The sequence below is a fragment of the Musa acuminata genome, chromosome BXJ3-1 (genome assembly GCF_036884655.1).
Source record: "Musa acuminata AAA Group cultivar baxijiao chromosome BXJ3-1, Cavendish_Baxijiao_AAA, whole genome shotgun sequence".
Taxonomy (NCBI): domain Eukaryota; kingdom Viridiplantae; phylum Streptophyta; class Magnoliopsida; order Zingiberales; family Musaceae; genus Musa; species Musa acuminata.
The window spans coordinates 21430663-21453485 of record NC_088349.1 but is presented as its reverse complement, the minus strand read 5'-3'; the positions used below and the strand labels follow the sequence as shown (position 1 = coordinate 21453485).

The following is a 22823-nucleotide window of genomic DNA, read 5'->3' as shown; positions in this document are numbered from 1 at the left end:
CCTAGGTCGAGACGCTCGTCGCTCGGGGGTGTCCGTCTTCTTGTAAAATGGCCTTTGTCGGGTGTTTCCCGACTTTGGCCCCTCTGACGAGCAAGTCAGTGGAGTATTTGATATCGAGTTTTTTTTTCTCTCCCCTAGCCGGGCGTTGGCCAAGGGTTTATATACTATTGTGTGAGGATTGGTTGCGTCTCGATTCGATATGGTCGCTAACCCTTGTGGGATGGGATGGCTTTTCTGACGAGCTGACGTCTTGGGGGATGCCTGAGCGGCCTCAGACGGCACCGCCCCAAGCCCTCAGGATAGTCGTGTTGCATAGTATCTCGGTACGGATCCTAGCGTGATGTGCGTTACGAGGTTCTGATGGTGTGTGGTGTCGGATTTTGATACTGATTGAGACGTGGCGTGTGACGTCGGTGATAACTCATCTAAGGGCCAAAATATGTCATATCACCATGAAAGTGAAAAGATAAAGAATGTGACATTTTCTTTTTATGACAACCGTATGATAACAAATGTTGGGCGGTGATTAACTGTTAAGGTCTCACCTTACATCTGCTTGATCGATTGGTATGTTACCTAGAGTCCGACGAGCAAGTTATAAGACTCGACCCGACTCCGACTCCGACTCCGACTCCGACGCCGGCACCGAATTGGAACCCAACGCCTGCGATCTTCAAGGTCTTCCAAAAAGCTACCCGGAGTTTCTTACCGGGTGCCACGTCGTACATTTTCCATTGCATTTTCTGGTGGGGTGGGCCCAGTCGAGAACACTGGATTCGTGTCTTTGGATATGTGGCAGCAGAACCGACACGGATACACCATGTGGACGAGTCTCGGAAAATGATCTCACGCTCCCTTCATGGGCCCTATCTGACTTCGTAGCCTATACGCGCACCTGGGGCGTTTACCCCATCTCGCCCTCGACGAAGTTAGGGTTTCTGGCTCTCCCGGATAACTACGCCCTTTTGTTTAGGGTTTCGCTCCGGCTGCCTCTACTGATCACGCCGCCTAGGGGGTCGATTTGACTGTCTCTCCTCTGTTCAACCTTCCCTCCTCCTTTTTATCGGCCGCTCACGATGATAGGGAGGAAGCTTTACAAGACGAAGCTCTGTATATTGTTCCAGAGGGGCCGGTGCCCTCGCCAGAACTGCAACTTCGCTCATGGCGAGGCGGAGCTCCGCCGTTTCGGTGGATCTTTTCATGGTAATCGCTAAAGTTTCCCATCTAAGGGTTTCTTTTTTTTCCCTTCCTCTTTCTTCGGTGGTCGGTAGAATTACATGACGATTTGTGTGATGGTAATTCGCTGCTTCTCTATGGTTGTTGGTTGACGTGACGGGAGTTGCGCTTTTTTGATGACCATACCTTAAAAGTTGAATATCATCCAGTTTAGATTCGTCGGGTAAATAACAAATTTTTTTAGCATTATGCTCATATCGACTAAAGCTATTATTTGAACGATTGAGCCTTTTTCGGTAATTATCACGGAGAGAAGCCAATAGAATTTTACTGATATCTCAAAAGAGATCCAACTACCGTGTGGAGTCAAATTATACTCTTTTCAATGAACCTTTATCGGGATGTGTTTGAGCATTTAAGTGATGTTCTGATGTATGGAAGCTAAAACCCTTGATACATCCTCCCGTTTCAGAAGAAAAGAAATTTTGGTTTTTCAGTTTAAGGAGTTTTAACCTGGTTTTCATGTTTTGCTCTAACTTGGATTATTTAGATATGATGCATTTCTGCTGTTGTTGATGAATCTGTGGAGTATGGCACTAAATGGAGGAGTAGATGAAAAAAAATATGCATAGGGAATGTAGGAAACAACTGCAGGAGATAATTTACTGTTGGCACCACATCTAGTCTGGTTCAAGATGATAGGAATTTCTAATTTTATGAAGTCCTCAGCAAGCAGCTCTATATATATATTTTTTCATTTTTTTTTCAACTTGCACTTTATCACTCAGTATTGAACTTTAATGTATAATGCCAATGCTACTATGTTCTGGGAACATGACGAAACTCAGTACAATTGCCTGCAGATGAAAAATATGTTCTTATTTTTCTGATCAAATATCTTCTCAGGTGAATTTTTTACAGAAACTTTATGCCATATTCTTGGTTGCCTTTTGATACTATAGTGGATCAAATGATCAACCTTCAAACAGCTTTCTTGTACCGTCTGCAGTTGGAGTATGGCACATCCTGGTTTTCTTAGCTTGAAGTCAGTGCCATGATAGTTTTGATTGTTCTGACTTTATAATTACTAGCTTTGCTGCATTTCAGTCTCTACATTGTTAGCAGGTTCAGCTAGTAGTTGATGACTCATTCAGTTTCTCTGGTGCATTCTACTTGGGTGTCCTGGATCCTTCTTAATGGCCTTTTGAAATAATTATAGAAGTCATATGTTGCAAGGCTATGTTGGGAGGATTCTCAGACAGATCAGCAAAGTTATACTGTTATTGTGTCTATGGCTCTACAATGGAGAAATTTCTCAGTTTCTGTTGCTCATGTTTTCTTTTCCTCCAGAAGGCATCTATTATAAATTCCCTATCATTTTCTTATTAAATATTCAAAGGATTCTCTTGGTGATCTAAGGTTCTTATATGGGTATTGCGATATCTATTAATTTTATGATCTACTTTGTTTACTTGGTGGCCCTTTGGAATTGTTGAGGAGCCAGTACTAATCATTATTGAATTTCCCATATTGCTCATGCTGATGGTAAGCTTGATGAGATTTATTGGTTCTCCAATCTCCACCAACCTTCAGCTTGGTATCAGAAGAGGAATCAACTTCCTTCTCGTGCATGAAATCAATTTTCCTTATTTGCAGGTCGACGGGATCATAGAAGTGGAGACTTGAGAGATAAACTTGACAGAAGGCATTCTCCTCATAGGAGGCTTTCCCCTGATAGAGATGCAAGAGGTTATCATACTTTTCGTTATCAAAAGCCAATCTCCCGTGACAGAGGTAAGTACTATTATGAATTTCATGTTTTCCTTGTTTCTTCATCAATGCTCTTGCTGTTGTGGTGGCTGTGTTTCTTATTTGTACCCGTATTTGATTTGCCTTTTTAATCTTCGCATGCTGGTATCTGGCTGCTTTTTGTCTTTCTTGTTATGATTTTAGAATTCTTTGTGCAGGCTATAGCCTTTCAAGGTCTCCTGTCAGGAAGAGGTAAGTTGTTTCTTAAATTGTTCAAACTCATAAGAAACTTGCTTTCAACTGATGAAATCATTTGGTTATGAGACAAACATGCATATGGTACATTTACTGTGCACCTGATGTTGATAAATGAACTCTACTGGTAAATTTGGAACTTTTGTGAGGCCTCATAGCTCATACTTCAGACTCTTGTTTGCTAAATGTGCTATTAGATTAAAAAAGTCTGGATAAAAGAGTCATGTATGTTTTCCAGAAGCCTAGACCTAATGAGGCCATTTATTGCAGTCTTGGTGTATGATGTGGTTACACTTCTTATAATTGATTGCATTCACCCTAAGCAAACCATCCTTGTGGTTGGGAATTGGGATGCATATGTAGGATAACATATTAATGTAGGAAGTTGCTTATTTAATGCATAGTAAGGATGCTATAGAGAATGACACTAGTGTTATAGTTAATACAGAAAGATCCTATGGTAGAAAGTTTTGAGATGCTATTGAGGCTGCAACCCTGTTGTTGAATTCTTTTCCAACTTTTATTAAATGTTTTTCTGTTTCTATTTCCTCTCCTCTTGTGGTGCTTCGATGGTTCTTTCTCTTTCATTTAAAAGGGTTTCGACGGCGTGACTATCTCTCATTTCTTATTCATGCTTTCTGATTGGAAGAGTTCCATTTTGTTCTTAATTCTTTATTTTCCTAGTTAACAAAAAGATGTGGCTTTGATAAAGTTATGATTGGTATCCATCTTTTCTTTGCAGATTACATGTTAATATGCATTAGGGCTAACAAACTGTCCTGTAAAAATCCATGACTCTTTAACATTTACATCAACTTAATCAATTAGTAGATTAACCGTGATTATATCTTATTCTTAGTGCTCAGCTGTAGTGAATCTTAGAAAGAAACAAAGTAGTTCAGTACCAAAAAGAGATTTCTATTTTTAAATTTCCTTGTGTAGATGTCAATCGTGGGTGCCCTCTGGGAAAGGATTTAGGAAAGAAGAAGGGAAAAGGAAGAAGGTTAATTGTCAATTGAACTTAATCAATTAGTATATTGACCATGAAATATCTGACTCAGTGTGCGGCCAGATTGGATCCTAGAAAGAAACAAAGTAGCTCAGTACAGGAAAAAAAATAGTGTGGACGTCAATCCTAGGCATTCTCTGGGAAAGGATTCAGAAGGAAAAGGGAGAGGGTTTATAGTCAATTGGATATATCTAGCTCTTTCCACTTTATGTACAAACATGAGAAAAGTTCAAGGATCTAGTTGGTGTATAATGTATAAAACTTTAAAGTAAGTCAAAATGGTATTTAATTTGCTCATACAAATTTTCCATTGCATGACCATGTATGAAAAATCTGCCACTAAGGAGTTACTTCTTTAGGTATTAAGTGTATTAGGGAACTAAAAAGTAGTAAGGTAATTCAAATCAAGATCATTAAGTCAGTTTTCTTTTCTTATTTTTTTGCAACTGCATAGCAGTGTTTTCTCGGCTGAGAAACTTACTGTAACAGGTTAATTCCTTTGTCCCTTGAATTAATATCCATCTTCTTGCTATTCTTTTCACTCGATTATGTCATGAGAGTGCAGTGGGACAGTTCTGTTGTACATAAGCCTTAAACTTTCCCTTTGAGCCTCAAGATATTCTTTTATCTTCTAAGCGTACTAAATTTTCGCATGTCCATGAAGAAAAGCTTTCATGAGAAGTACCTAATATTGACTAACAATATTATAGAACTATTGATCAAGTTTCTTTTGCTAAACAAATATTCTTGTTAGTTGTATGCTGGACATACATGGGTATGGCTTATGGTGGTGCATTTACTAATATGCAGTGAGAGAAGGCATAGGAAGAAGCAGCACACTGATGGAGAAAGTGATGTTTCTGACAGCTTTAAAGGTTCTGATGGTCCTGAAGATAGGAAAAAAGAAGACAAGACTTCATCTTATGATGAGAAAGATGGCCTTGAAGAGCAGGTTGGAGATATACCTTGTGGTTCAGTATATCTTCTCAAGTTTGACTAGCAAAAATTTTCTAACTGCTATTAATTTCTCTTTCATCTGGTGTTCTCTTTTTCTTATTGAATTTCATGCAGTTAAAGCAACTTCAATTGGATATTGAGATGCTTGATGATCACAAATCCCAACTTGTGGTAGGTTTTATTGCATTTTCGAAGTTATGCCGATTTTCTTTTGGTTTTTTCCATTGTCTTCAGAATATTTGGATATCAAGCAACATAATGTCTTTTCTGAGGAATTTTGGTGAGAGTCACCTTTAGCATCTTAATGATTACTTTCATCTGGTATCGCTTGCCAGTTGCTACAGCTTCTTTCATCTTTGCACATAATAAGCAATTATAATTAATGCTATGTTAAAATTTTGTAATATGTATACATACTCACCAATCTACCCACACACAAATCACGCCACTTGAATTTGCATTAGCACCTGAATCCGTATATGCACCTGCGTTAGGTTACATGGATTTGGAAATATATCATCAAGCTTCATGCTTGCTAGTTCCATCATTACTTATCAGTGGTTTTATGTTGTGACATAATTAATAATTCTCAAGAAAATAACCAATGAATAATTTTTCTTCATCTAAAATTCCATATGTGGATAGTAAAGAGATGATGAGTTAAGAGTGGTTCTTCTTTTCGGTTATATGGCAAGAGGGTCCCTTCTCCTTGGTCGAGAGAGACCCATCTTTGGTTGTCCCATCGTCCCGTCCATTTTTTTATTTTCGTCTGTAATCAATCAAGATTCTATTACCTATTTTCGTTTTGTTCTCTCTTCCATCTACTGGGCACTACAAAAGAGGCTCATGTAAATTCTTTTGCTTCTCAACTAAGAAAGGACTTGCAAGTCTTTTTTTGCAGAAAACAACCACATATTATTTGAGGACGATTTAATTGCAGGTAGTGGTATACTTATGTTGACATATTGTAGTGTAATTGATTATCTTACAATGAAGACTGTATGTGAGCTTTTTATCTGCACAAACCGATATGTTAAGACTCCGTAAGGATGACTTTATGTTAGCTTTTAGGTGCATAAATTGCACTAGCCTTGTTTTAAATTAATCTGATGGACATTTTAGGGTGTGGTTTCGTGCATGTTGATTAGATTTTGATATATGACTCCTTTGATGTTGCTTTTATGTAAATATCCAAGTTCTGCTCTTTTGTAGTTGTGTTACAGCTTTTTGATTGAATCTGATCCAAGTTTCATTCATTTTTCTTTTATTATACTAGATGTGTGCATATCCATGATAGTGAATAAGGTTATTAAGATGTAATGGAATTCTTGCTATTGCTGGAAAAGATCTGGCTTCTATTGCCTGTGGAGTTGAAATGTGGTTTCAGTTGATTGTAAAATAATGCACAAAATCATGTCATTGAAAGGAAAACCTGTGAAGAACTTAAAACCCTTGAAGAATGTTACCATTATTGTATCAGTCCATGGGTTTTCCTAGATGTTTCATTGTATAGGTTTTAGTCATAGGATCCATTTTATTTTGGTTATCATGTCCTGTTTCACTTTGTTTCTGCTGTGTTTTCACATCATGCAAATTCTCTGACATGCTCACTCCTGCTGTTGATTTTGTGCATATCATTTTTTCTGGTTGTTGACTTGTCTACAGATCTTTCTGGAGGAGAAGGTTGATGAAGCACACAAGCTTTCTAGTCGAATAGCAGATCTTGAATCACAACTTAGTAAAGAGCAAGAAGATTGTAGAAGGTTATTAGTTCCATCGCAAATATATAACTGGACTGGAGCATATTCGTTTAGTTTCCAGCACCAAATTATCTATATGTTGAATTCTCAGTGTTTATCAACTCATTTTTTTTGTTTCTTTTATCCGTTGACTTCGATGTAGGACCACTTCAAAAATTAAAAAATTCATTAAAGCTCATGGACGGTATATGAAAGCACAGGAGGAGTTAAAAAGGCGAGTATAATTTTTGAAAATAAGAAATAATTTATCATTTTATTCAGTTGAGTGTGTCTTGTATGCTTCCTTCTTAGGTGTGCTATGGTGAAATGTCTGTTTCTCCATTTGGACATGAGATTCATGTGTTTATAATAACATAAAAAGCATCTCCATACCCAGGTCGGGCTGCCTTTGCAGTCCTGTGTTAGGAGCATCTAGCACTAGGCTGCTTTTCTTTTTCCTTTTTGTTTTAAACTTAGCAGACGGCATTTCTAAAATCTGTTGGATATTGTGACTGAAACATTGAATGTACAGGTCACAAACTCGTCTGCAGAAGATTGGTGATCAGCTTGGTTCAGATACCTTAAAATCTAATGCCAATGAAGATGATCCAAGCATAAATGTTGTCAGCGATGGAGAGCCTAATGATGATGGTAAAACAAGTCCAAGGAATGATGACATTCTGAGTAATGCTTTGTCAAACAAGAAGAGATCACTTGGATATCTGGCTGCAAGCGAGGAAGTAAAAATTGGTAATGCATTTATATAAGTTTTAGTAGGAGTAATTCTTAAGCAATAAAAAAAATTTAGTATTGCTATTATAATATTTTCGAGTAATACTCATGGTGCTTGTTTGACTAATTTATTTTTCTTGTCATGCCTAAATTGCTTTTACTGATTGATGTTGGGATCCATACTCTTTATGTTATGTCTTGGTTAGAAGCCATGTAGCAACAGTACCGTGTGCCTTTCCACATGGTTATGCTTAATGGTGTGGAAGATTTTATGGACTAATTATTGTAGCCTCTGGTTGTCAAACTAATGCCTTATGTACGTCTGTCATTGCATTTATTTCGTTTCTATTCATGATGTTTGGTTATGAATTATGTATTCTCCTGCTTTGTAGATCATTGGTCACTCAAGTTCTTGCTGGTGACTGGCCTTAAATAACTTCTAATCTGTTGTTTTTCTGCTGCCTCTTGTATTCAACCTGTAAAATAACAAATTTCCTAATCTTTGTTGTTTTCTAGTGCTTCCAGTGATGCAGTTCATGATTTCTTGTTTTATTCTTAATGCAATCATCTTGTTGTTGCAGGGATTTCACGTAAAAGAGAGAGAGACTCAGAGGTAGTATATAAATCTGAGAAGCTTCCAAGGTCTGAAGGACCTGTCCCGCTGTCAGAAATGATCAGTAAAGGTACTGAGACAATGAAAACAATCCTGACCAGGAATAAGTCATTGGTAGAGGATTACAAGCACAAACAAGGAAGAAGTGCTTCTTCTAGCATTGCTTCTTTGGATAAGGTTAGATGTGATTATCCTCCGTTCTTGCCACATCTTGAAATAACTAATGGTTTTAGTAGTGTCTAATACAATATATACATATGTTATATATAGATAGGTAGATAGACAGATAGATTGATAGTAGTTTACCATCTATCCTATAGATATGATAGTTTGTCTCATAAGCACCAAACATTTGTATAGTTATTCAGACTAGACTTGGTACTTTCTTGAAGATATTTTGATTAATTACTTGAGATATGGTTTGAAGAAACTCCACTGTCTTTTCCTATCTTGCTGAAGTAGTGTGTTCTTTTTAAATGAATTTTCTTTCAGTTGTACTTCTTTGTGGATCTTTCTTCATTCAATTATGTGCTAAGCTTAAGCAACATTTATAACCAACAGGGAAAGGGTTCTGAAGTGAAACACTCCTTGCCTTCGACTGGTATGGCTGCTAATGCTGCAGATGAATTCATAGAGGCAGTTGAAATTGATGATAAGCCTGAAGCTATAGATGCTACTACGGTCTTTGATTATGGTGATGTTGATTATGGGACGAAGTCCTCTTATATTCCTCCTGCACCTCCTCCGGTCACTCAAAACACATACAAGCAGGTGAATCTCAACCTTTGCTCATGGCTAAAGATTCAGTTTGGTTAATAGAACTTTATTAACTAGATTCATCCGTCTTGTTACTTTATAGGCTTCACCTAACTAGTTTGACATAATATAGGTTTTGAATGTATGCTCTCCAAATGCAGGTTGATGAAAATGTTACTATTTTGTTTCTATCTTAATTATACCTGTGGCAATGTGAATAGTTTTACACTTTTCTGTAGATGTATGCTTAAAGTTCTCTTGAGACTGTATAACCGTCTTTTGATTTCTTGACATATTCTGTCCCCTTACAACAAATTCTCAGTTTTGTGTACATATATTAAATTTTACTGCATTTCTTCCACTACCTTCGATATGGATTTTCGGATCTCCGAACATTTATCAGCTCTCATACATCGTTTTCCATATCATGAATCTTACGCAGTTATCGGTTGTGCTTTTTGCAGTACGAGGGTGATGACGAGGAAGTGGATGTGGAAAAGGTGGACTCTGAGATGTTAGATATTGACCTCAACAGTGAGGTGGAAATCGAGCAGGTATGATATGTGTGGGCTCTATGATGAAGCTGTTTGGTGCGTGCAATATTGTCTTGCAACCATCATGTTAGAAAACCCTTGGATACTATGCTTTTCTCTTTTGTTTAATATTCCTGTAATGTTTATCTAGAAATGGAGCCTTCTCAGATCTATTTTTGCTTACACAATAGTAATGGTAAGGTTCTTAAGTGTCATATCTGACTCCTTATGCGTTCGTTGCCTGTAAAACTGTTTTCTTATCCAATTGATGCTGGATTTTGCTGTTTTCTTGTGCTTGGCGTCCTTTTTTGTCTTCCTTTTTTGTGTTTGTTGCTTGCCCATTATGTACATCTGTAGCCTGCAATAATAGCATGTCAGTTAACACAGCTACGCAATGAAACCGGCGCAGATATGTGCATACAGCCCTCACGTAAGCCTCTCACCATATTCGCCACGATGGCAATGTCCTCAGTCATCAAGCTTCGACAGGACAAATAATGCAGGAAACAAAAAAAAAAGAGGTTACGTTTTTGGAATCGATTTATCGCTGTTTTTATGAACGTGGATTTCTTTATTTCATTACAAAGCGAAAGTGCGAGAGAAATGTATCCAACGAGAGAAACATATTTTCTCTTTGGAAGGTCGTCATGGTCTCACCGGTCAATCGACGCCTGAATTAACTGTTATTGTTGCATAAACCCTCGTCTTTTAGTGGGCCCTTCTCGTGTGCCGGATGCCATGAAAGCAACAGATACCAGATGGCACGAAAGCGACAAATTTAGAATCTGACAGCTCATTATAAATGCCACCAGCTATGACACGCATGCATATTTAGAGTGAGAGTAAATTCTCTCTTCTGGCAGAGATAGATACGCTCACACACCACACCGTCTTGCGATAAAAAGGTTGGAGGCGCGCGCGAGAAATAGATGGAAAAGGAAAGATTAGAATAGGATAGTGTACCAAATATAGATGCGCTCCCCTATGGTGTTGGTGTTTATATTATTGGAGAAGAAACAATGTATGCATTGAAATTACAGTATTTGTAGGAACGCTACACTGAAACGTATCGATCTATTATACTCGGAACTTCAAATTGATTTTACATTTCCATCTCTAGGTTAGATTCATCCTTTCGGTGTCTTTTTTAATCAAATAAAATGAACATTTGAAAACAATGATACCCATCATTGTAAAGTATATATAATTCTGGTAAGAACCCAAGTTCTAGATACGATAGGGTAGAGAATAACACGACACTTTCTCACGGTGAGTCTTAATATTTTTATCAATTTTGGTATCAATATTGTTTTTAAGATAAATTTTCTTTTATCAATATCAATAATATGTTCTTCTGTATAATCACCAAGAGTTTTAGTATCTCAAAGTATACGAAATTTATTGATACTTGTTTAGTTGTAGTTTTGGTCCATAAAACATGGGTCTCTATTATCTCTATAATTTATGCATATTTTTAAAAGTAATATTAAGAACCAAACATATTAACTAATTACCACTTATCGAAGACAGACAAACGATGACAAAAAGAAAATTAAGAAAAAGTCTAAATTAACAGAAGTCGCCCGCAGGCGTTGGGCAAAGCCAGGCAGGGGAGGGGGTATTCATCTACGTGAGCCTTCATATTCGTCGATCCTAACTTCTCACCGTCAGTATCGATCACAAGGCAGACTGGCGACGTCGAGCTGCAGCGGGCGGAGGAAGGCCCACCAGGGAGTCTCGCGAAGGGCGCGGTGGCGGTCGTCGGCGCCGCGGAGCAACGCGCTTAGCGTCACAAGAGCAGTCCCGAGGCCGACGAGGAGGAAGAGGTCAAGGCAGTCGAAGACGGAAGCGTCAGCCCCGCACTCGCTCGGGAAGACGAAGACGTAGCCGACGGCGAACCAGATGAGGAAGCAGCCGTAGGAGGCGACCACCGACAAGAGATCGTTCATAGTCGGGTGGGGGCGAAGAAGACTACGTATTGGGATGGTGGCGTGAACGAAGCACGAGGGGTGGTGCATCGCTTCTTCTTATATCCATCGGCGAACGTCATGCACTACGTCATCCCCAGCAGCAAGTCTAACGTTGCTGGCTATAGATTCTACTTGCAGCCCCCAACATGATCTGAATGATCTACCCTAAGCTAATAAAAAATTATTCCTACGACGTAATTTGATTAATTACAGATTAAATTTTTTTTTTATTTCGATCCTTAAACTTAAAATATTTATATTAAAATCTATCTATCTAATTAAACCTCTTTAATATCTCAATTCTTAAATTAAAAAAAAATTATATTTTTATTATCTTAATCAATAATAATCATGAAATTATCTTTTTACTCATTATTTTTATTTTATTCATGCATATATTATCACGTATTATATCTTCGACAAAATAAAAATATTGAACTAAATAAAATTAAATATTTCAGAGAATCTCAATATTAACTTTTTGAATTTAAGAAATGAGATATTAAAGAAGTCTAACTATAAAAATTTTAATATAATTTTTTTAAATTTAGAAAGAGATCTATCTACAACGAATAATCTATAATTAATCTCCTACATTATTGGTCAAACTAAAATATTATTAATGAAGATCATATACTTACCAGCTGTGTGAGTGATCATACATTACCAGACAAAACACTGCTGTTTCCGAACTTAAATAGCAGCAGTCCGTGTGAGTACTGCAGCATGTCAAACAATCGAGATCTGACAGTCGATGATTTCGTAGACATCATATAAGAATAATAATTACAGAGTTCCAACAAAAATGTGCTATTCTTTCAATTGTTTGATGCTGAATAATATAATAATAAAAAATATACCTTCCAAGATAGATTTAGCAGGTGACACCAACAAAAGCAGATCCTCATCGCTTGTGACCGACAGATCATATCACAAACACCTATCATCCAACCGATCCATGGCCCAGGCTTCAGTTTAGCAGAACAGCCTCCATCTCAGATTCTCTCCGAACAAGTTGATATTTTGCATGCCTCTGTCGAGTTAAAGTCAAGCCTTACTCAGCAAATTAATGCGCTCTCTACCGCTTATGCCTAACCTTGAGGCCATTGGAGAGGCAACAGTCTGACTGGTGTGACCCAACGGTGGGCCTTTGCCATCCTCTTGAGGTTGCAAGCATCAAACTGTGGAGTTGCATTTGCAAGAATGATTCCAACTGATGACTTGTTGGAGCTTGTTGTAGCATGCCACCTACTACAATGTCATAGCAAGGGATGATTTAGCCTTGCAGTTTGCTGCATACTGTGGTGACTCAAGGAAAAAGAAAAGAGTATTTTTTCTAAATCATCCAGCAAATAAATTATGCATATTGCAGCCATTGGCATGTCTTTGCATTTCCATAAAGGCAATTATCAGAACACCTTGTTCTTCCCTCATTCAGAAGCAAGTTTCAATAACAGTATGCCGTTTTGCAAGATTGGATGAGACAACGAACATGGGGATCCTCTTTTGGTATCTGTTTCAGCATTTCGTTGGCAGCTTCCTGCTCCCTTGATGCCAGAAGTGCTTGGTACATCCTGCTCGGTAAATTAGATGACAAGCAACTGCTTCAGAACATTTCATTCAAGATGAAAGCAGAAATCTATATATCTTAGATGATATAACCTGCCTATCATCAGCAACAACAGTTGAAGACAGATTCTGAAAAAATTATTATTAAGAAGGCTTTTTTGCATTTTCCTGAGATCTAAAAGCATTTGAGGTTATTAATCATGAAAATTATAATGATCCATTATCTGAATGACTTTTTTTATTTTCTTTTAAAGGATTATCTTATCATACTACAAAAGAAACATGCCAAACTACAGGACAGAAACAACTTACTAGTGGATTCCAAAGAAACAACTTGTAAGTTGTAACTATGAGCTCCATTGCTGATATGACACTTTTAACCACAGCCTGAAATATCTACTTGGTGGCATGTACAGCACAGAAAATCTGACCAAATGAGGGATGGCAAGAGACTTGACTGACTACAAGTTTGGGCGAGCTCCACTGCTGCTGGGTTGCCCCTTCTTAAACTCTTTTTCCTCACATTTAAATCTTTTTGGTCATTCTTCTTTCCACCAATGGCATTGTACTCCAGCCTCAGACACAGCTAAACAGCGAGGTACATTTACATTTAATTTTTCAAAATTAATAGGCTCCACTCATACACCTAATTTTTCAAATTTATTCAACTTTTCTGCCGATATTTGCTACCCTATACCATACATTAGAATGTGACTGGTATGATGTATGATCATGCTCCGAACAGAGGATCCATATATAGGCTTTCCTTCACAACCATGTGCTGATACGTTTACCTTAAGCTCTTTTTTTATTCACCCTTGAAATTTCAGAGTTAAATGTGTGAAAACTATTCTTGACAATTACTGAACAGCAACTAGAAATCATTAGCCCCATACTTCATCTAAATAAGAGGTCTACTTGTGACTTCTCGGTTATCTATAAATGCGGTCAATCATTGCTTAGGATTTGTGTACTTTAAAGTTGCTTAGGCTTCCAATTTTTAGCTACATTTAGGTAGTCAAGTCAGCTAATATCAGCAAGCATACTTCCTTGAAGATTATGGCAATCCTTATAAATGCACTTTGCAAAACTTCCTACACTTGAAAAATAGCATAATCAACCTAACACCAGCGGATACAATTGTATATCAATTTATGTTACAAGACAGGATCCAAACTGGGATCATAAGCAATGTTTTATAAATCGGAGCATAATCACAGGATTGACATAATAATATAATAATAAAGTACACCTTTTTTGGTCTCTTAACTTGATAATATGCTACAAATTTATAGCATTATTGCCAATTTAAATCCACTTTTACAACAACTGTCTCTCTGACATCACATGTATTACATCACAATGGATGAAGAAAAGGCTTTAAAGAAGCCTTATATATGACTTCCAATGTGACTGGACAAACCAACTTATGATACCTCTATAGCTGAATACAAGTGTTTCCTACATTTCCTTGTGATCCTGATATGACAAATGAAGGCATCTTCTAATCTGTTCCCAATGTGGAATCAAAACCTCAATGCAATCCAAGTAGATCACAAGCTTGTATTCATTATGATAATGTACACACAACAGGAGAGATTAGTGATCATTATGTTCAGGCATGTCTGACATGGCAATTCTGACACCTAATGTAACGACACCATACTAACAGACAATTTTGTAGTCTTTCTTTTCAAAAACTGGAGGAACAAGAAAAATATCTGCAAATGTGGCCTTCAAGCCTAAACCAAATTGCACCATTAATCTATTTTTTTTCCTTCAATAAATTTGTTAGTTAAAATATGTGGGGCCCCCAAGATATTAGGATTGTAAAACTAAAAATGAGATTCCAAATGACAACTTGCAACCAGAAAGAAGGCCATTTTTCTTTGTTTCAAAGCTGGGGAGATCAACAACCAGAACCAAAGATGGAATAAGAGCTTATTCTTGGATAATCTACGTCTCCACTTGAACCAAGGATCATTAAGAAATGCATTTTCAAAACAACAAATAGATTTCATGTTCAAGCAATTCCTCGTACTGATGACTTAAATATGTGAAGACACTAAGATGCAAAGACTTTAGCACCATAGCAACATGCATTTGATATCTCTTTTAGCAAGATGTGTTAGTGATATCAAGTGGCATACCTTACAAAAGTCGAAACATTGTAAGAAAGGCCAGCAGCTTCATATTCTGCCCAAACAAACCAAGCAAGTTGTGAATCTTTTGCCTTCACACAGGTGCTGAGAAGAAAATCGAGACTTGTTCGAGAAGGATGAAGCTCAAGCTCTTCCTTAACAGCTTGGAGTAGTTCTACACCAATCTTTACATTAGTAGGTGTTGTCTCCCATATCTGGCTAAAAATCTGATCCATCAAGAAACTTAATGAGTTGACAAAATTTAATAAATAGGTTGTAGAAACAGAACAAGTCAAATGTAATTTGGCATAAAAAATGTAATGTGTGGAACATAATATGAATGAGCAGATGCACATAAGTCATCAGGAACCTACACGTTTTAACATGGAGTAAGTACCATCGTGCTGAAAGCCAAAGATTCAAAAGTGAAGAGAAAATCACCTTACTTTCATAATGACCTAGCCTCAGGAAACTGACCTGAATTAAAACCAGAATTCAAATTCACCAGTAGCAGGTGGCCTAACATGACTTGAGAAAATAAAGGCTGACGAGTAATGGCCGAAATCCGACTGTTACTAACCTGTACCGATTGATAATGATCGGATTTCAATCGTTACCAATCAAGGGTTGAGATCGCCCTATTTCAAATGGTCAAATTGATCGTTTGAACCATAGGAAAGGGTTTTTAAACCATTTTCTCCCATTTTTTTCAACTCATATCACTCGCTCAATCTCTTCAACTCTTAAACTCATTCTTACTCACATCTCTCTCTCATTCTCATATTTTCACTCTCCTAAACTTAGCAAAATTATGATTTGTGGATTGAATCAAATTTGGGAGGCATAAGAGGATGATCCCCCTCGGTTAGAATATGGCGAAAGGAGTTGGACAGCATCGAGTCAGACTACTCGAGGAACTAGAGACTCCCAACCGTCACAGTCGTTCGCCCAATATACAAAGGCAAAGGCAAAGGCAAAGGCAAAGGCAAAGGGGAAGGGGAAGAAGGTAGTAGCATCAGCTACACCGTTGGAAAGAATCGAGTCGGATGACGAAACACTTTCTCAATCGCATTCAAAAACCCGCTCAATCCACAGACATGGCAACAATGCCTCAACCGATAATAGTGACAACGCCGGAGAGTCGATGGTCTCGTCTACATAATTTGAGGGTGGTGCATGGACCAAGGAGCGGTATTTTACACATGCCACCCAAGATTCAAATTATGAAACTCGACAAGATACTGGTCAAATTTAGACATGAAACGGGAAGGGGAAGGGGAAGATAGTGAATGATTTTGAGTAGATGCAATAGAGCCTACACGACGTAGACACAGAGCGAAGCTTATTGTATTCACAACCATCGTATCATAGAGAATCTTATGGCCAACAACAGTACGGTGATAGTTGGTCATACTTCTCCGAACAGCAGAACAGTAATCGAACTTATGATACATAATAACAAATCAATGGCAAAAGTAGAAGTTTTGACATTCTCTATACTCTGCACCAATACATCCCACAATCGTATTTGCCTCAGGAGCCGCCTCAAACACATGTGATTCATGACGATCAGACTACGACCATCACTTCATTGATGCACCAATAGCATACAGTGTATCAATATACTAAGTCGTGAGATCAATTTTAAGATTCGGTCCAATAAACATATCAAATTGATATACAAAAGATACATATGATCAAGGACCCTGATCCACTACCCGTGGAGTCCCATCGTTCATTTTGGTGATAGAACCAAATATATTCATCGATCGATTATTTAAAAAAATAACAATTCAAATAATTTCTTTGTAGATAATTCAATATTAACAGAAGGATGGTCCAAAATGTACTACAAAGCTACTCCTCAATGCTCGAAAAAAATATCACTATTCTTTCCTAATTTAGATTATTTTCGCTAAAATTATACTAAATTTATATTTATTTTCAACTTAAAAAACCTAATCTAACTTTTTTTTCTATTTTTGGAGTTATTTTTGATGTTTTTTGGGCGTACTATCGGTACCCTAGCATACTGTCGATATGCCTCGGTACGTAATGTATCGACCATTTATCAGTATACCGATACAGACTGAGATTGCAAACCTTATCAATACGTAACATACCGACCATTTGTCGGTATCGCTTGGTTTACATCAATGTACTAGTTAGTGAACTATTATTGGACTGATAGTTATTGCTCATACTATATCTTACGAGACAATATTCTAAACCTTGCCATTGATATTAACTGTTTTACCTCTTTGATTTACAACATCTATAGATCTCCTTAGCATATGACCATATCCCAAATGATTTTTCTCTATTTTATCATCTGTCAAGGCTACACCTAATTTTTCATAAATCAACCTGCCTTGACCACATTCTCAAATTCACATTCTCATCATGATGATTCTCTTTTTTTATATGTTGTTTCTGACCATTCAACATTCAACTGCATAAAGCATTGCTAGCCTATAACTATCTTATAATTTTTTTTTCTTTTTATCTAAAATGTATTCAGTGATCACACAAAACTCTGTTTGTCTCTTTACACTTCAACTATCCAATTTACTATATCATCTTTAATCTCATCATCTTATTAAATAATTGATCTAAGATATTTCAAACTTTTACTTATTGAAATTTTTTATCCATCAAATTAAACTACCTCTTTAGTCAACTCCCAGTATTACTAAATTTGCATCATATATATTTAGTCATTCTACTTAATTTAAAACCTTTAGTTTCCAAGGTTTCTCTCTAATAACTCAAATCTAGAAATAACTTTATTTTAACTCTCATCCAAGGTTCATTGTACTACGGCGTACTACTTGGTATGGACGGTACATACTAGTTCGTCGGTATACCCCACTATATCGTGTGTCGGTATGTCGATGCATACCGTACCAACGGCCGATCAGTTTACTGTTATAGATTGGTAAAGCGAACCATGCTCTCATCAACTAAAATTATATTAACAACATATTAAATACATCAAGAACCTATATGACTAGTAAGTTCAACCGTTACAAATGTAAAGAATAAGGATTTAATGTTGATCCTTGATACAACCCAATATTGACAGAATACTTACTAGACACACTCCGTATAATCTAACACTAGAGACTGCACTATCACACATATTTTCTATAGCATTAACATAGTTAGCGGAATGCCCTTCTTTCTCAAGCCTATCATAATAAATCTCCAAAGACTTTATTATAGGAATTTTTTAAAACCCACCATCTACCTTGACCACATTCTCAAATTCCTAAATAGCCGCTTGGCTGATGAGTCCACTCGCTTCTCTTTTCCCCACATCTCCTTCTCCACTCTTGTCCTCCCATAATCAGCCAAGACTGAAATGGCCATTCCCTTTCTTTTTGCACTATTTGAGGGCATATCAGGCCGATCAATCAATCTCCATCGAATTGATTTTCTTCAACCTATGTCTTAATCACTATAGCATGTGTTTGTTGGAAAATTATCTTAAAAACATGAAAACATGAGCATACTGGTTCACTTTGACCCACTTTTGAAAGGGAGATTCATCAAGCAACACAACTGGCACAATTTAGAAGGAAACGAATCAATGAGAAAGAGAGTGGTCAAATAACACAATCAACAGAAATGATGAAGAGTAAAAGAAATACTAGATAACTAGCCAAAGTCAACCCTTTCTATGTATCAGTGTGATTAAATTCTCACCACTTGAAATTCATCAGGGCACTTGGCACCAATAGAGAGTGTAATGATTGATTAAACTGGTTAACTGGATGATCAGTTAGTTAACCAGTCCCATTCATTCTCCTATAGATTTGAATTTTGCTAAACAAAAGGTTCATTCGGTTCATCAATTTGGTCCAAGATTAATTCATCAAAACCAATTAAAACACCACTGACGATAGGCATGCAGGATATGCAGTCACAATTATGTACTTTATCATGTGGAAATTGTGACAATATGCAGCAAACTCATAAGCAGTACTAATTATGAAAAATAAAGAAAGAATTCGAAGCCAAACCTGATCGATAACAATATATGTACTGGATTTATCTTTCTCTTTGAGCTGCTTAAGTAACTCAATAGCAGTACTGATTGAGAAAATAAAAGCATCAGAACAAAAGCAATAAATGTATCATTTAAAAAAAGATACACACAGCCAGTAACAGCATACCTAGAAAGGTTATACTGGATGCAGTACAGGATTACTCTACTGCATCCATCAAACCAACTGTTTGAATCCTTCAACTCCCCTAGTAGTTGAAGCAATCTATCTATTTCTCCTTCTGCTCGGATGTGTTCCTGAATTAACAGATAAAATACACATCAATTATATATCAACATTTCTTCATTATTTTACATGTATTAAAAATTAGAATAGCAAAAAGTAACTTAAACAAACAACAGTGCGATGGTGCTTACAATAAGGGATATAACAGCCTTAGGCTCTAGGTTGGATCCAGCTTGCTTGATTTCATCAGAAACACAGAGTGCATCATTTACTTGCCCATTTGATGAGAGGGCTGACACAAGCACACTTTTAATTTCGTTAATGTACTTGACTGGTATCTCCTTATCCAAAACAACCTGTAACAGAAGATGTATCACTTTTATCTAGAATGACTACCACTCCTTTAAAAATATAAAGTGGTCAAGATCCCAAAATCAAAAGTCAACTAGCAGATGGATGAGATCACAAGAAAGGTTTTTCTTAGTCAAGTTGAAATCAGGTTGGAGTAATCCAGCAAATGAACATTTATAAAGAGACTATCAGTATTCATACAGTATTCCCAATCAATCATCAATGAAGGTTTTGACTTCTGGACCTATTACAAGAAGTTCCTAAAACGTGTAATGTATGTACATATATACATATGTCTTTTCTTTTCTTTTTTTTTGCTTTTTGAGAAATAAAGTCAGAAAAAAGTTGTCATACAGCTGTGGGGTAAATCTTCCTCAGTACCCGTATTGATGGATATGGAAGGAGAACAACACCTGAACATGTAATTCAGCACCAGATGCAGCAAGGAGAGAAACGAGATACATTGACACAAAAGAAATAGGCCAATTTTCCAGGAAAAGCACCAAGTTTTGGGCTTCTTCGGGATCGCACACCCTATTTCCATGATACCCAAATAGAGCCCCAACTTTTCAAAAGAATAAAAATACCATCACTGACAACTGACAACCTTAATTCAGCCACCAACTTCTCTTGGCATTACCAAATTGCACTTGATAAATTCAGTTTTAGTTCTACTTATTCATTAAAAATCTCTTAGTTTTGTCTGTAGAGGAGAAAAGAGGAATATAGGACAAACATGGTGCATACTAGGGTTTTCAGCAGCCTTGCATGACATCATTTGCCTGTTCACTCTATCATCTATGACAGAATTAACTAGGGCTCAAACTACAATAGCAAGGGTAGAGAGAGAAGGCAGTTCAGATTGTGACTTGATTTTATTAAAAAAGAAAAGAAAATAGAATATAAGAGGAAAAAGAGAACATTAGGAAACAAAATTTGGACACCCAAGATTAAAACTGCTTGAACCGGTTTGCAACGACCTACATGTAAACTGCATCTTTTTGGCAGTCTAGTTAGGTGACTCAAAAGACGCTCGTCGCACTGTAGGTCCACCCCTCACCCATCGCTTGCCACTGCTTTATCACGGACAAAGCTGTAAACGAGGTGTTTAATATAATGCTCATGTATGTTCGTGTCTTTCGGTTTTGTTCATACTTTGCACAACATGTAAAGGGTCGGCAGTAGGCTTGATAGCCCAATTTTGGTTGGCTTTGGTGGTCATTTTAGGTTTGTAAATGCAGGATGTGTCATGTGGGCACTTGTGGAGACTTTGGTTTGTGGGGGACCATCTTAGATCCTTTGTTACGCAACCATTTAGAGCTTGCGAAGCCCATGTTTGTAATTTGCATTGCCTATCAAGTGTTTGCTGAAATGATTGTTTGTGAATCCAGGGTTAAACAGTTTCTCTAGCCCGTTTTCTCTTTTGTAGGTCTTTAAGGCATCATAAGAGGTTTTACGGAGGCTGATCCTTTACGGACGAATATGCACAGGTGTCGCACGACTTAGGCAAAACAAGCTAAGTCCGTGATAAATGGTATCAGGGCGAAATGAATACACTTAAAAACACTTGACATGCAAATGTGATAGACCTAGTGGGGCTATGTTGAGGGTAGCCAGCACGCGTGATCGTTTGGGGGAATGAGCATAGGTGCAGGGAAAGGAGTTGCTCAGATGAGCGGACATCTAAGATGACATTAAGAGGAATGACCAACCCTTCATGCGAGAGGCATCACGAGGACAAGCGAGTTGGGAGGAACGCGTAGCACACAAAGGCAAGTGGGGTGTTTAGCAAAGGATGAGACCGTGTAAGGTGGGATGGGTTGCTTAATGACTAAAAGAGTTGACCAAAGCTCATAGAGGTGAGGGGAATTGCTAACTTGAAGTATTCGGTACTTATGCAAGGGCTTGTATGTGGATAATGGACTGTTTGTGGCCATCTCAAGGCGACCAAAACTCGATGCCATGGAGCATTGAAACTTTCTCTCGACATGGGAAGGATATGTCAGCAGGAGGCTGAAGTGAGCAACAAGTTCAGCATGTTGCTTGGCCTTGAGGGGTGCAGTGAGAGTTGTATTAGCGAAGAGTCATGATCTAGCAAAATGCGTTTGCGGGGGCTGAATAATTAGCAATTTGTTCAGCAACACGAAGTAGCCCAAGGGGATGGTGATCTCCGAAACTTCCAAAGGGAAGGATGCAAAAAGAGAAGTTACTTCAACGGGACAAATATCCAAGAGGGATGAGTCCTAGTTCTCCAGAGGGAGAATCATGTGCAACGGATCGCAAATGTTGAGAGGGGGTACCTCAAGACGACAACAACACAAAGCTCAATAGAACGAGCAAGCGACGAGGAGTCATCGCATGATCTTGCATGAGGCAATGCGTTGATGGATGCATTGCAAGATCATGTGAGGGAGCGACCCAAGGCAACACCAGACGAAGGCACACTTAGAGCCGATGTAGAAATCAGATTCAACGGAGGGTTGACTCGTGGAATGGTGGGCGTGAGAGCTACCATCAACTCAATACAAACCGAAGGGCGGAGCAACTTGGTTGGAACTTGGTTAAGTGCTCAAGCCACATGAAGGGAGTCAATATAGAAGATTAAACATAGAGCGGAGGCACGAAGCTTTCCTTGGACAGAGGTCAAGGACATGAACTCTTGCAGAGGCAAGAGCTGAATAATGTCATTTTATGGGTCTCTCATTCTGATGGAGCGACTCATCCTGCATGGTGCCAAAGACGAAGGGAGCTTCGAGGCACATGCACTTTATCTCGGTGAAGCATTTAACGGAGGAACTGAGGTAACTCAACCTGTGGAGGTGAAGTTAGGGTCAAAATGCCTTGGCACAGGACAAGAGGATGTGGAGGCGGGTCCTCTTGAAGAATATGCTACAATGCAGTCATTCGAGTTGTCGGCGAAGGAAGCGATGGGTAGCGGACATAGTGCTGGGGGCAGAGGCCCAGGATCCGGACAATGGCGTATCAATTTCAGTGAAGTCGGTGGACTTCGAGAGTTGCTAGGCGACGGACTGTCCTAG

The 22823-nt window shown here is 37.9% G+C and overlaps 2 protein-coding genes across 3 annotated transcripts in view; one reads left to right on the top strand and one right to left on the bottom strand.

Moving 5' to 3' along the window:
• Window positions 1-887: 887 nt before the first annotated feature.
• Window positions 888-9811, top strand: LOC135629506 (zinc finger CCCH domain-containing protein 13-like). The gene is made up of 11 exons (XM_065136962.1): window positions 888-1203; window positions 2833-2970; window positions 3144-3177; window positions 5000-5141; window positions 5261-5317; window positions 6812-6909; window positions 7049-7120; window positions 7418-7635; window positions 8199-8407; window positions 8792-9001; window positions 9451-9811. Exons 1-11 carry the CDS (start codon window positions 1077-1079, stop codon window positions 9544-9546), a joined length of 1401 nt encoding a protein of 466 aa, XP_064993034.1. The 5' UTR covers window positions 888-1076; the 3' UTR covers window positions 9547-9811.
• Window positions 9812-12234: 2423 nt separating this feature from the next.
• Window positions 12235-22823, bottom strand: part of LOC135628246 (pentatricopeptide repeat-containing protein At4g04790, mitochondrial-like) — a 65499-nt gene continuing 54910 nt past the window's right edge. For both annotated transcript variants that reach the window (XM_065134837.1, XM_065134838.1), the window contains exons 12-16: window positions 19626-19790; window positions 19378-19505; window positions 19225-19294; window positions 15209-15426; window positions 12235-13063 (exon numbers count right to left, since the gene is read on the bottom strand). In XM_065134837.1, coding sequence (XP_064990909.1) covers window positions 12937-13063; window positions 15209-15426; window positions 19225-19294; window positions 19378-19505; window positions 19626-19790 — 708 coding nt within the window. In that variant the 3' untranslated portion in view covers window positions 12235-12936. The remainder of the gene's footprint in view (window positions 13064-15208; window positions 15427-19224; window positions 19295-19377; window positions 19506-19625; window positions 19791-22823) is intronic.

Excerpts from the sequence above, each read along its gene's own strand:
- LOC135629506 (XM_065136962.1), top strand. The coding sequence starts at position 1,077 with ATGATAGGGAGGAAGCTTTACAAGACGAAGCTCTGTATATTGTTCCAG. Across the intron at positions 2,971-3,143 it reads GCCAATCTCCCGTGACAGAG|GCTATAGCCTTTCAAGGTCT; the intron begins GTAAGTACTATT and ends TTCTTTGTGCAG. Across the intron at positions 8,408-8,791 it reads GCATTGCTTCTTTGGATAAG|GGAAAGGGTTCTGAAGTGAA; the intron begins GTTAGATGTGAT and ends TATAACCAACAG.